The following is a 13,179-nucleotide window of genomic DNA, read 5'->3' on the forward strand; positions in this document are numbered from 1 at the left end:
ATTCTTCCGGCGACCCGTTCACCCTCGGCTCTATATCACCCTCGCTCCTTTTTTGTCTACACGTCTGCCCGCTACACGCGCCATCGTCGAGTTTCAGCGCGCGGCGCGTCCTTTCGAAATCCGCGCCAGTGACGGAGAGGTTTCGCTGGCACAAAGACATTCCTACGACGATTAAAAAGTCACTCGACTCGGTCGCTCTCCTTCTCGTTTACCTATCTGCCCTGAAACGGAAAACTCTTCGGCTTCCCTTTTTCGTCCGATAGTATAGGCGTCGCGCCGTCTCGCGTTACCGTACGAGATCGCGTTCCTTCGTGTGCGTTGCATGTGGACCTGGCGGTTAACAGCTGGATTTTATCGATTACGCAGAAATATCAGAAATTCAATTTGGGAAATTTAAGAAACGTTTTTCGCGATTTATCTGCTGACGTATATTTTATTATAAAATGTCCACATTTTCCACAAGTCAATGAACGTCGTTGACAAAATCTACAATTTATTTTATGCAAATGTGTCCTTTCTTCTTATGCGATTTTTACTCGTGATTCAATTTGCACCTTTCCAACGCGATTTTGTTTCTTGACGTTTGCGAACGAATATCCATAATGAGAAATTATACGACTCGCCAATTCCTCTTCGGTTATAAAAATTTTTGTTAAACGTGTATTTACAAGTGTACGTGTGCAGCTGTACAAGTGCAGCTGTCTTTAAATCATGCGAATCTGCCGATTTGTTCTCTCGGAACGTGAGGAAACTTTTAACGCGCGAGTTATGTTCGTCACGTATCCGCGATACCGGAAACGCGGTTTTAGGAGCGTCCTAATGGCGCAGTTTCGGACCGCAGTTTAGTCCACGCGCGATGCACACGATTCCAGTTTAGGAGGGCTTTCTCGCCGGGGTGTTTCGTGGCTCGCTTACGGGGCGACAAGTTTCTTACTGGTGGGGCACGAAGTACGGCAGCGACTCGGGTCCCGCAAGATGCACGTAGATACACAATGCAGCATAGTTTGCAAACACGCGCCTCGTTAAATCGCGGGGATTACCGACGACACGCGGGGCGCTTTTAAGCTCCGCTTACGCGACCGAGCGCTTTTACTCGCGGATTATGCGCGCGATTAATCCATTCGTTGCCGTGGATACGTATATGCATCCAAGTAGATTTCAAAGCTTTTGCGACAGAGCACCAAGAAAACCTTCGAGAAATTCAGTTTCCTTAAAATCGATGGAAATGCCGACGAAAGTAGTAAAATTGCTCTATGTGCCTTTCCTCGCTACAAATTCAGAGACGAACGTTTTGGTTGAGTTAACGTGAAATACTTTGCTACGGTGACACAAGGAAAGTTGCAAAGAACGGTCTAACTCAAACAGAATAAAAGTAAAACGGTCAAAGCTTTGTTCAAACAATGCAGAGCTTTCATCTGCGATTTCTTGTAAAAACATTACAGCACGAAGGTATAGTGGGAACAAGTTGGAAACATCTGTTTCGTATGCAACTTAGAGTTACCTACTTTTATTCGCGCACTAGACAGAAATGTCGCGATGAATCAGCAGACGGAATAATAATATCGTACAACGAAACCCCGTCGGGCCGATATTAACCGCGAACGCCGCGGGGAAAAGGGCTGAATCACCGTCGAATCGATCATTATAGCGGGGCTACTACCGGCGACTATGTTTGTGTATGCACGTGGAAAAAAGAAAGACAAAGCGAACGGGGCGGGGAGCCATGGGGGGGGAGAGGGTGGAGAGGGAGAGAAAGAGAGAGGGTCTGCCTTAATAATAAACGGCGCAACATCCGCGAAATGGCGATTTTTCGTGCTCGCTCGTAGTTTACCCGTCTGAAATTACGTTTACCCTCGTTATATTCCGCCGCCGCCGCCGCCGCCGCCGCCGTCGTGCAAGCCGAACGATACTCGACGATGGGGATGGAATCAGACAGAGGGGTGTGCGCGAGCGTAAGAAGAAAAAAAAGGATCGATAGAAATATTCAACGCGCCACTCCAAATTTGCGAAATTGATGACTGTTTTGATCGGGTCTGAAAAAGTTTTGCGTCTAGGTATTGATATTCGATAATTCATCCATTCAATTAAATTGCGCATGAATCATAAGACATGTAGTCGAGGAGTGATGAAAAAAATATAATATGGATGCACAAATCTCTTTGGTTCTAGAAATTTTTGATACGCGTATCTCATTGATCTGGAAATTTTATTTGAAAAATATATGTCTTTTTCCAAAGTTAAAAAAAATATACGAAAATGCTTGCGTTATTGGAAGGACCTTAAATAAATATCGTTACATTATCAATTTCTACTATAAACATCTTTCTCGCATAATCGGCATTTAGTTTGTGAAGAAAATTACTCCTACGAAATTAAAGTATACAATCTTTATATTCGTTTAAAATTAGAACCGAGTTGCTAGCCGTAATGAAGTTGGAGGAGAGAAAGTTGGATCTAAGATTAACAGCGCGGAGACAATGTTTTAATAATAATGACAACTTGCCATATCTCGATTATTCGACTATTATTTCTGTCGGCTATGAAAACGTCGACTTATTTCACTCGCGATCCCCGCGTTTAAAGGTGGCTGTGTAATTTGAAGGCCTCTATACTCTTAACGAGCGACGCAAACGTTATTATCGCGAAAATTCGGAATTCGGTTATGAGAAATGGATGTTATCACTTAGCATCGAGAACGATAGCTCGTCGACACATCCTGCTAAACAAATAAAAGCGCCAGTGCGTTATAATTGGCTACGCTGTAATTTCGGTTGTCGATGAAACGCCGCCCCGATGCGACCGCATTTACGTCGCGATATTGGAAACTGTTATGCGAATCGTATGAATAATTACAATGCAGCACTGCTCGATGCATAATTAATAAACCGCGGTTACAACGCAGATACATTTATTACCGCGGCTTTAATCGCGTTGTTAATACTGCATCTCGCTGTCGATCTTTTTCTTGTTTCGCTGACACGAATTCACCGGGGCGAAAATAGACAAAATTTGCGCGCCATAGTCGCGCTCGAAGAGTTCGCGTTCATGACACAGTCGAATTGTTGCAATTCGGTAGCTATTGTTGACGACGGAACCGCTTAATAACCGGAATCATCGAGCTTCCCGCTCTATAACGAACTAATCTCGAACGGACGCAATTGCATCAGCGGCGGCGCGGGACTTTGCGTCCTGTCGATACTTTGCTACTGAACTATGACGATATATCGACAGCGCCCGATTCTCGTCAGGACGATAAGAATTTCCGTTGTTCCGTTTGCCCACTGTCAATTGATACCGATTGCTCTTCCGGCGAAATAATCCGCGACGCGTCCGGAAATTTCTACTAGAGATTTCAGATGGGTGTGATGTGCGACGTGTCATCCACCTGACACTTGATCGAAATTCGAGCGTACTTTTAGTGCTCGGCACATGCAAAAAGCTCCGCGAAAACTCATAATCCCGAAATAACAAGCGGAAGATAACGCCGGGAAGATGCCTCATGCCGAAATATCATCGTCGCTTCCGAGATATTCTGTGAGCATAAAGTTTCGGAACGCGGAAGGTAGAAAAAGTGTTGGGACAGAGTTGCCGAACGCGTATCGATCTTCTAAATCGTATCTCTGCAATGTTTTATATTTTTTTTACTTGTAATACACGCAACATTTACAAATGACAAAAATATGAAGTAAATGAGAAATAAATAATATTAACAAAAATTTAACAAGTTGCATTCTGTTTCGTACGCGCTAACAACACATTAAAAAAATCAGGTACAGCTGACGTTAATTTTGATCAATTTATGTAGCTGATAATAATGCAATCATGATGCAAGTTTATTTTCTGGAATTTTTAAAATTCATTAAAAAGTTTACTGTATATTTTACATTTATTGTACAAACATATTTGTAATTATTATAAAAATTAAATCGATATTGTTGCAAAATCTATCAAGTTTCCTGAATTGTGCCACCATCAATTTTATTGTAACAAATGATGTTAATTGATTGATATTAATGTAAGTTTGATAAGTGATAATAATAATAAAACTAATAACTGATGTTAATAAAAATATATCAATGGCAAAAATAAGTGCGAGTCAACTTTATGTCAATGTTCTTACCTTTTTATTATTGTTATTTATTAATTATTAAATATTTGATTCTTTTTTGATCAATGGTTAATGAAATAAGTTTTAGTTGATGATAACTTATATTTATAATTGTTTTAATTCATAAATACGATATTTTCAAAGATAATTCGCGCTTCAGGAGACCAGCAGATACGATTTAGGCCGGTTGCCAAAATACTTTTCGCGACATGCTGTAAAACGCTTATATAAAATTAATTTATTATTAATGAAATGTTAAATATTGTTATAATATATATATCTGAGGCATTAAACTATAATTACCAACGTTCATTTGCATACAAATCAGTACTAAATGGAAAATATAATAAAAATTAATTTAAATGATACGCATTCGGCAACTCTTCCATAATAATCATCAAAATTGATCATTCAGCATTGTTCGACGTCTTGCAAAAATTATGATGATCATAAGAAATGATCTTTTTTACGCGTGTGTATATATAATCTAAAAGTGACTATCCCGCCCGAAGACGCGACTTTCGATTTTTAATTCTTTTCTTACCGCGTTTTTAGCTAATCTAAAAAGATTTTATTTTTTACTTGTCAATCGCAGGGAATTCGAATAATGAAAAACAATCGCATTTTTGTCTCCTATCTTCTCACGATATTCGATAAATTCTGTACAACGAAATACGGAATAAAGAGCTAATTTGATAAGAATTAATCACTCACCGTCTGCCGGATGTCGCAGAAGCTAGCAATACCTGCCTCGATGTATACGATTCAGCAATGATCCTTAGATGCACTTGATACAAAGCTCTCAACGCACACGCAAAGCTTGCTTGGGCAAACTCTGTCGACAGATGAAATACTTGGGTTTATATCAATGTATAATAGATTAATTTTAAGTCTCGGTTTAACGTACTTTCTCTTTTTCCAAGAATCAGAAATAGTAAATTATAAAGTAATTAGAAAGTAAATTATAAACCGAGATTGAAGTTAATTGGAAACATTCTTCAACAGGGACAGCATTAGATTATATTCTGTGCTCCTATACTATATACATTAGATCGTTGTATATATATATTTTTTTTCTTTAATTTTTATCTGATGATTCAGGCTATAACGTTTCAAAATAGAATAAAAATATTAAAAACTTTCATTTGTATGTAATTTTTAAAGTAACTTTTTAAGCTTTAAAATGTTTTTCGAATTTTCCATTTCAAAGGGAATAAAATCACGTTTACCATACATTATAAATAAAACTATGCATATACTTTAACGATCTTTCGCAATAATATCGAATATTTTGCGTAAAAACTTATTTATACAAAATGTTTTTTAACTTTGAAATTAAAGTGTTTATAAAGAAAAAGATGAAAGTTTGATTGTAATGTTCTCGATTTTTACTTAAATTAAAAATTAAAAATTTTTTAAAGACTCCATTTTATTTAACTTTTCAAAAAATGCAAGAAAAAATCGCAAGTGCTCCGAATTTATGAACGGCAATTTATATATCATGTGCTAAAAAAAAAGTAGCGTCTTCAATCAAATACAAAAAAAAAATGGTGCCCCCATGCCGTGCTTAATTCGCTTAGTTACGCCGCCCCTGCGCATTAGTAGAGACACTCGTTCGCTCCTATGCTTGTATTGCGAATGAACAACCAGCACATCAAGCGACCGCCCGTAGCTCCGTTCGGCACTCGCGACACGTGAATAACGCGAGGTAGATCCCCGCAGACGTGGTTTGACCGCGACCGAGTCGATTGTTCACGCGCCGAGACATATTCACCTTTGGTCTCGCTCGACGCTCTCGGCTTGTTGTCTCGCCGCTCGTCCGTTGCAATTTCGGGAAGCGCCGTTGATAAACATGGCCGACGCGGCCGACGATCGCTACGCGAACGACCGTCCCGCGAATATTATGCGGACGGAGAAGTCATACCTGTGATCATCGAGCTACCTTGGCGTTTTCCTCAACGTTTCCCTCGATGTTTCTCGAGGTTTCGCGTGACGCGTAGCATTCTGGACAATGCGAAGTATCGGAGACGCGCGTATCGACGAATTCTTCGGACGGACGCCGCCGACTTGACGAGGCGGGAAAGCAAAAGACATTTGCCGTGCAACTTCCGCGAAGATTCATGACCGATTAATACACCCGGAACGATCGTCCGTCGCTAAATTTGCCACTTCCGGCGCTCATTCGTACGCAGGATTCGTCCGAGATGAGTGAAAAGGCACGAAAACGCGGAACACTCGCGACCCGTCTGCACACCGGCAGCCACATTGACGTGAACTAATCGGCGCACGGTTACGGCGTGAAGTGATCAGCGTGTTCACGCGACGCGGGAAAATCAGCGCGGCGCGATATATCTTGAGATATTATCGAGCGGAAAAATATGTTATTTTTGTTATTGCTGGACAATTTTCGGAGAGGTGTTTCCCTCCTAGGTTTAATATACTTGCTCGATATTTCTTGCATATTTTTCGAAATCGTATTATTATTATCTTAATTATCACTAGTCTTAAAACCTCAAGAACGCTTTCTTTTGAAGTATCGATCTTTTTTATTTTAAAAAATTGCAATTTTTATTGGAAAGTAAAATGCTTGAATAAAACTTGGTTTATTGAATACTCCAAAAATATTTTAAATAATCTAATGACTTACAATCTTGAAAATTTATTTATATATTTCGTTCTTTAATATGAAATCGAATTTGTTATAACTAGCTTACTTACCGAGCAGAGATCTGATAATTTCTTATTCAATCTTATGGAAAGAAATACCGTTTCATGACACGAAGACTTGAATTTTCAAAGGGCGTTCTTAGCGTTTAAGAATCAAGGCAGGTTAGGTTAATTCAATTTCGACGACGCCGGTCGCATTTGCAAATGAAATATCGCGTTACATCGCGCTCTCATAAAGTTGTTACGTTAAATCTCGGTCTCGCCGAGTAATATTGCACTCGTGCAACGACGGCCTTACGTCCGCCGGGTAATTCCGATCGAGCGAACAGAAAAAACAAGCGCAACGATCGTCGAATCGCGTCGTGAGCAAACAAGCTGCAGGTGCAAAGCTCACGTATTATCTCGGGATACTACCTTGGCGGGATTAAGCGAAGGTGTAAATAAAATTTTTTAATTTTCTCACGCGCAAATTTGAACGATGGCCTCTCCGTCTTTATAACTTTTGATAAAAATACTTTTTTATGTTTGCGTTCACGAGAAAAAAGGAAGGCACACAAAATTAAATAAAGATACGTTGAGATAATTTTATCTCCCAATTAACCGTTTGCTTAAGAGCAATACTTTTTGCTTATCACGCTGCTAGCGAACAAAGTGAATTAAATCTGCAACAACTTATCAACTGTAGAGTTTCTCGAACATACAAAATGCGACATAATACTTTTAATCACCCAGATTTCGTTAAAAAGAAGTGCGATAAGTCAGGAATGCTCATACCATATTTTATACCCTAAAATGAATTGTCTGTCTAATGAATTGAGGTCATTAAGTCGCGAATTTTTTTGAAAATTATCCAATATTTAGATCGAAAGAAAATACTCTTGACGTTAACTGAAACCACCGTCTCGAGAAACACTCTCCCAATTGTACTTCGCAGGAAAATTTCCGAGAGAGTCCCTCTTTGAAAATCCGTCAACGGGAAAATCTTTAACGGAGAGAAGTCATGTCAAGCGTGCTCGGCAGTTCGGCGGAGCGGAAAGTTTATTACGACAATACTGCGATACTAAATATTTTCAAGTCCCGTAGTTACAACGAGAACGCGGCGGCGAATTGCCGAGATTCTCTCGGAAGAGAATAATTCCGCGACCTAACGATCGCCGACGAGCCGCGCCGCTTTTGTCCTTTAAAGTGTCGCGATTTCGCGTGCACGAGAAAAATTTACTTTGTCGCTCGGGATAAAATTCGCCATGATTATTCTCCCTGTTAACGCGAGCGAGCTTCAAATACGCCATGAGAGAGAAAGATTTAACAAACGCAAATCTAAATTAACGGACAGTTCTAAAAAAGGATCTGTGTTATCTTTACGGTCGGCGAAGCGCACTTAAATGATGGGATCGGCGAATCGGTTTTAACGCAACAAAGTCGTTACTTTCATTACGAATGTTAATTCAGTTGAATGAGAAAAAAAGTAACCGGATCTCATTATTTCGACCATTATATTTTTTAAAAAATGAATTGTCACCGCGTAAAAGTCAAGCGATACGAATTTAATACAATTATGAATATGCGATTTGCCTTCTCCGCGACGCAAGCGCGAGGCTGCGCAAATAATTCGTCCACATTCGAAATGGAGGAACATTCTCTGCATGCGGTTAATCTTTGTACATACACCGTGGGATATTGTGGGTGGGCTGTAATTCGGTGCTGACACACTTCTACGTACTCTCTCATGCACACACGTACACACACGTCCGTTTGTCCGGATCTGGGACTAGAATCCTTGTCTGTCTTACCTCGAGCGCCTAACTTGTGCTTATGTCTGAAACTGTTGCGAACGTGTCATTACTAACCCATTGTCCTACTGTCACACGCTAACACACACGCGAACAACCGTGATATAACGGATTCAACGAAGCTCCGCGAACGGGAGAGAGTCGAGCTTTTGTTCCGAAATTGCAGTGAGACTAACAAATTGCTTTTGCTCTCCGAACGAAGATTTCTGAAAATGCTCGAGAAATTTAGGAAAATTTGATAAATCGATTACCAATTTCTACAAAAGTGAATATCATAATTTGGCTATCGTAATTTGGTATTCTTTAAATGCAGTGGAATTAACGAATCTTTTTGCGAACTTAATAAAATTGAAAACAACTTCTAATTCAATTATACGATGATATCGAAATTTTGTATCAAATTCTGGAATGCGAAAGGATAATTTCGAGATATAATAACAAGTATTATCAGACAAAATATAAAATATTTAACGCGAGATTTTCGAAAGGGAGAGGGAAAGAGAATTTACACTCGTACAAATCGCGAGATAGCAATACGCGCGGGATCGTCGTCGTGGTCGCCTGATTCTCAATTGGTGATTCTACGAAGAATTTGGAAATCGCTGTAAGGTCGTTCCGCTGGGTGACATTTTCGCACACGTGACGATTGCAGGTGCAATCATCGTAATTCCTGTTCGGTGGACGTGCGCAGCGATGTTTTCGAGGAAGACCCTTGTCCTGGGACCGGAAAATACATCGAGGCTCACTACCAGTGCTTAGGTTGGTTCACATTTTTCTATTCTGACGTTTTCGCGCGCGCGGTTGCGGATTTACGCGAGAAGTCTCAAGGGATTCGCCTTTCGTTTATGTGCTGCGGAAGAACTTCGTAATCTTGGAATTGTAATTTGAGGAGCAAAGATTTATTTCGTCTTATGATTTCGTCTTATGTGAATTAAATCGTCGACGTTAGACGATATGCCCAAACGATCATGCAGCTTGAAAAACCTTTTTTCTTTTACGAACTACCTTTGTTGTTTTATAATTTTATTTGACACTGGTGCAAAATTACGTTATATTTTTTCTTTCATATTTTTGTTAATTATTTAATTCAATCTTTTTGTTATTTTATAATTTTGTTTGATTTACTTTATAACAATACTAACTAATATTTCAAAATACTTTTTTTTAACTAAATACTATGAAGTCCTCGATTGAGATTTCTAATTTTTAACCGTCAATTTCAAAAATCAAGTTCTCAACGACAAGAATTAAATCAGACTCTTACGATCAATGTTTGAAGAATTGAGACTAAAAATATCCAAAAGTAAGCTTGCTAAAGCTGCTAGGTTTAAATAAAAGAGTACAAGTTGAATGGACGAATTTCGACGAAAAAGTCTCTCTCCGAGAGCATCGCTCTTTTTTCCCATCTATCGAAGAAACGAAAGAAACGAAAGAAACAGGGCTGGATCCATGGCGGTACACGTGGTAAGGGTGTACCATAGTCATTTTGTTAAACGCGAGTCGAATCCCCGTGCAGGTGCAACGACCAGCAAAACTGCAGCATTGTTGCGTCCACGCTGCAATTCGGCGATCCTTGTCCGAATACACACAAATATCTCGAAGCGCACTATCGATGCGTGTCTGGTAAGTAAAACCCTTCCATTTTTAGGCCAATCTTAGCGTGGATTTGTTTTAGCGTTATTGGATTTTGCAAGAAATTTCACAAAATTTGCGAATTGTATTTGTTTTTAGAAGTTAAAATTGCTGATAATAAATTTTATACATCATTTTTTAAATAAGTTTAAAAACTAATTTTAATTGAACTAATTTTTTACAGTATTTATTACTCATTAACATTTTTTATCTAGATTTCTATATTAAGTATGATCAGCAATCAGCATTGATTTAATTAATATCAGAAACTTAAATATTCATATTAAATATTGAATTAATTTATTTTATATAAACTGCAAATTCAAGTGTGTAAAATGTGTAGTCACTTTTTACGCATTTACATTTTTAATGAATTAAATTAAATTTATGCGTGTAATTTTTGTACTTGTTAAACGCTTAAATCTCAATGTTAAATTACACGTCTAATGTCCAATTCCATCAATGTAGATTAACTTTGATCTCATTTAACTTACTCTTTATCTTTTTCCAATTCTTAGAATTAAAGAAAGACAAAGAGTAAGTTAAACTCAGATTAAAGTTAATCTGCGTTGGTGGAAATAGGCATAAGCACATAAAAAAATGACACGCACATAAATGCATAAAAAGTGATTACACGTTTTATACACTACTTGGATTTGTAGTATACATATTAAGTCTTAAATATAAATATTAATTTTTGTCTTTTTTCCTATGAACAGCATGTTCGTTTCTAGTAATGATACCAAAATCCTTTGTTCCTTCTACTTTTCTCCTCTCTCTCTCTCTCTTTCTGCTTTTGTATGCCTCGCGATTGATTTCGCAGACATACAAAAGATCGGATCCTAATTCTACCACACAAACATGTATTCGTGTATATAACAGTTGGACCTCTTAGTGGCCGCCAATGTGGCCACAGGAGAAGTAAAACCGATTCCTCTTCTCTCTTCGATTTGCACGTGCGCGTCTTACCTTTGCGCGCGCGATTATCGCGACGAATATCGGCGACGTCCGGTATTTTACCTTATCGCAAACCCCTTCGGACAATAAAGATGACCTCTATAGAGATAGTACCGCGAAATATGTGGACCATCCCGTTCTGGAATTAACTGTCGTCGCCATCTTGGGTTAAAGATCGTTTTCTCTTTCACAGTTAGATCTAGACGCGATATCGAACTGTTCAGTCTAATCTCTTGTGTTCTGTTTCTCTTTTTCTCTTCTTTGGCTATTTGAATTCTCTATTCGCGAAATGCTTCTCGGACGACTTATGTGCTCGCAGAATGTGTTTAATTTTTATTCATAGCGCTCTTTCAGCAATTATTAAACTTTTTCGAGGAAGAAGAGTAAAAATATCTTTTTCATTCTTTATCTTTAACGTTAGAGAAAGGTAATAATAGATTTTTCATAGATGAAATAACTTCAATAAAAATATTTATTAATATTAATATGCTTATATAATGTGTTATTAAATTTTAATTTTTCTATTTGCAATTTTAATTTCGATAATATTTCAAAATTTTATTTGTTATAATAAAACTTTATCTGAAAAAATTTATTACTTTTTTTTGTAAAAGTCTTGCTTCACTATTTACATTTTATTAGAAAATTATTGCAATTATGCGAAACTATTTTGATCAATCGAGACATCAAATATTCTAATATAAAATTCAAATATTATTTAAATATTATTTACTATATCCATATCTGATGTTCTGAAAAGGAGATTTACTCAAGCGCTCTATCGAATGATTACGATTAACAAGAATCCGATATAAATCCGATACAGCGGATAAGCTTCTTCCAACGTAGCGAGCCAAGAAAAACAGAGATGAGAGTACCCTCGGTATTTCCGAGCTGCGGATATCTCATTCCCTTCGGTCTATCGGGAATATACGCAAAATACAGACAGTTCATTCAAACTCTACCGAATGATTAACAAGAGTCTAATATAAATTCGACGCGGTGGATAAACTCCCCATCGTATCAATCCGTGCGAAATAGAGGAAGAGAGAGAGAAAGAGAGAAAGAAGAAGAAAGAGAGAAGAGGGATGACTTCGATATTCCTGAGACCTCTCGAAAGCTTTAAATATCCCGCACCCCTAAAATCACTTTCCTTCTTAATTATCCTCAATCTTCGAGTCTGATAAGCTTGTAGACGAACTGCCGGATCTTCCTCCTCTTCTTTGCGAAAATTCCTTTGCATCGCCAATCTTCCCGTCCCTTATTAAAGCAATCTTGACGAAACATTCACAGCGGCCACCACCACGACGACGTCCCGGCCGAGTCCGCCATGGTTCGTAACTTCGCAGCCGAGTGTCTGGAGTACCGCTAAGCCGACTGTCAGGCCTCCTTCGAGGATTACGACACCGGCGCAACAGCCACCCCAACAGCCACCGGCGCCGTCTACCCCGGTGATGCCGATAACGACGCCGGCGAGGTTAGTGTGTTATATAAATATAAAAATCTGATATACGCGGCTCAATACAACGCATTAAAAATCGTGGGTTTTGGACTTTAATTTAGACTTTAATCTAGAATCATATTTACCTTTACTGCAATATTATCGAATATTTATATCGTGCACGTATGCATAAAAATATAACGAAACGAAAGTATCGAAGGGATATAGTTTTTCTCTTGCGTTCTTATTTGCCGCGTCGGTCATTAATTTCACTTAATCACTGTCTGTACAACAAATATTTTCCTTCGCGTCGTTAATTCATATCAAGCGCGATCTATATGATCGTCATAAAGTTCGATGTGTACGAGGACCATCGAGAATAACGAGATCCCTCCATTTTCAGTTCTACGTCAACAAGGTCCTCCGCCGACATCGAAGTCGATGAGGGAGATCAGGACTTAATATCTGCAAATGGTTCTCCGGCGATGCCACCGATGTTTGAGACCACTCAAGCCACGACAACATCTACCTTCGCACCCTGGAGGACCAGTCGAAGGACCACCGGTAAGATTTTCTTTTTTTTT

At 38.7% G+C, this 13,179-nt stretch overlaps 1 protein-coding gene across 10 annotated transcripts in view; it reads left to right on the forward strand.

Moving 5' to 3' along the window:
• Positions 1 to 13,179, forward strand: part of LOC105193213 (latrophilin Cirl) — an 803,058-nt gene that overhangs the window by 762,714 nt on the left and 27,165 nt on the right. For 9 of the 10 annotated variants that reach the window (XM_026133332.2, XM_039454374.1, XM_039454372.1 and 6 more), the window contains 3 exons: positions 10,082 to 10,188; positions 12,448 to 12,631; positions 12,999 to 13,159. In XM_026133332.2, the coding sequence (XP_025989117.1) occupies positions 10,082 to 10,188; positions 12,448 to 12,631; positions 12,999 to 13,159 (452 nt within the window). Of the gene's footprint in view, positions 1 to 9,217; positions 9,325 to 10,081; positions 10,189 to 12,447; positions 12,632 to 12,998; positions 13,160 to 13,179 lie in introns of all 10 variants that reach the window. The other variant, XM_039454371.1, reaches the window with a different exon arrangement.

This window comes from Solenopsis invicta, chromosome 10 (genome assembly GCF_016802725.1).
Source record: "Solenopsis invicta isolate M01_SB chromosome 10, UNIL_Sinv_3.0, whole genome shotgun sequence".
NCBI lineage: Eukaryota > Metazoa > Arthropoda > Insecta > Hymenoptera > Formicidae > Solenopsis > Solenopsis invicta.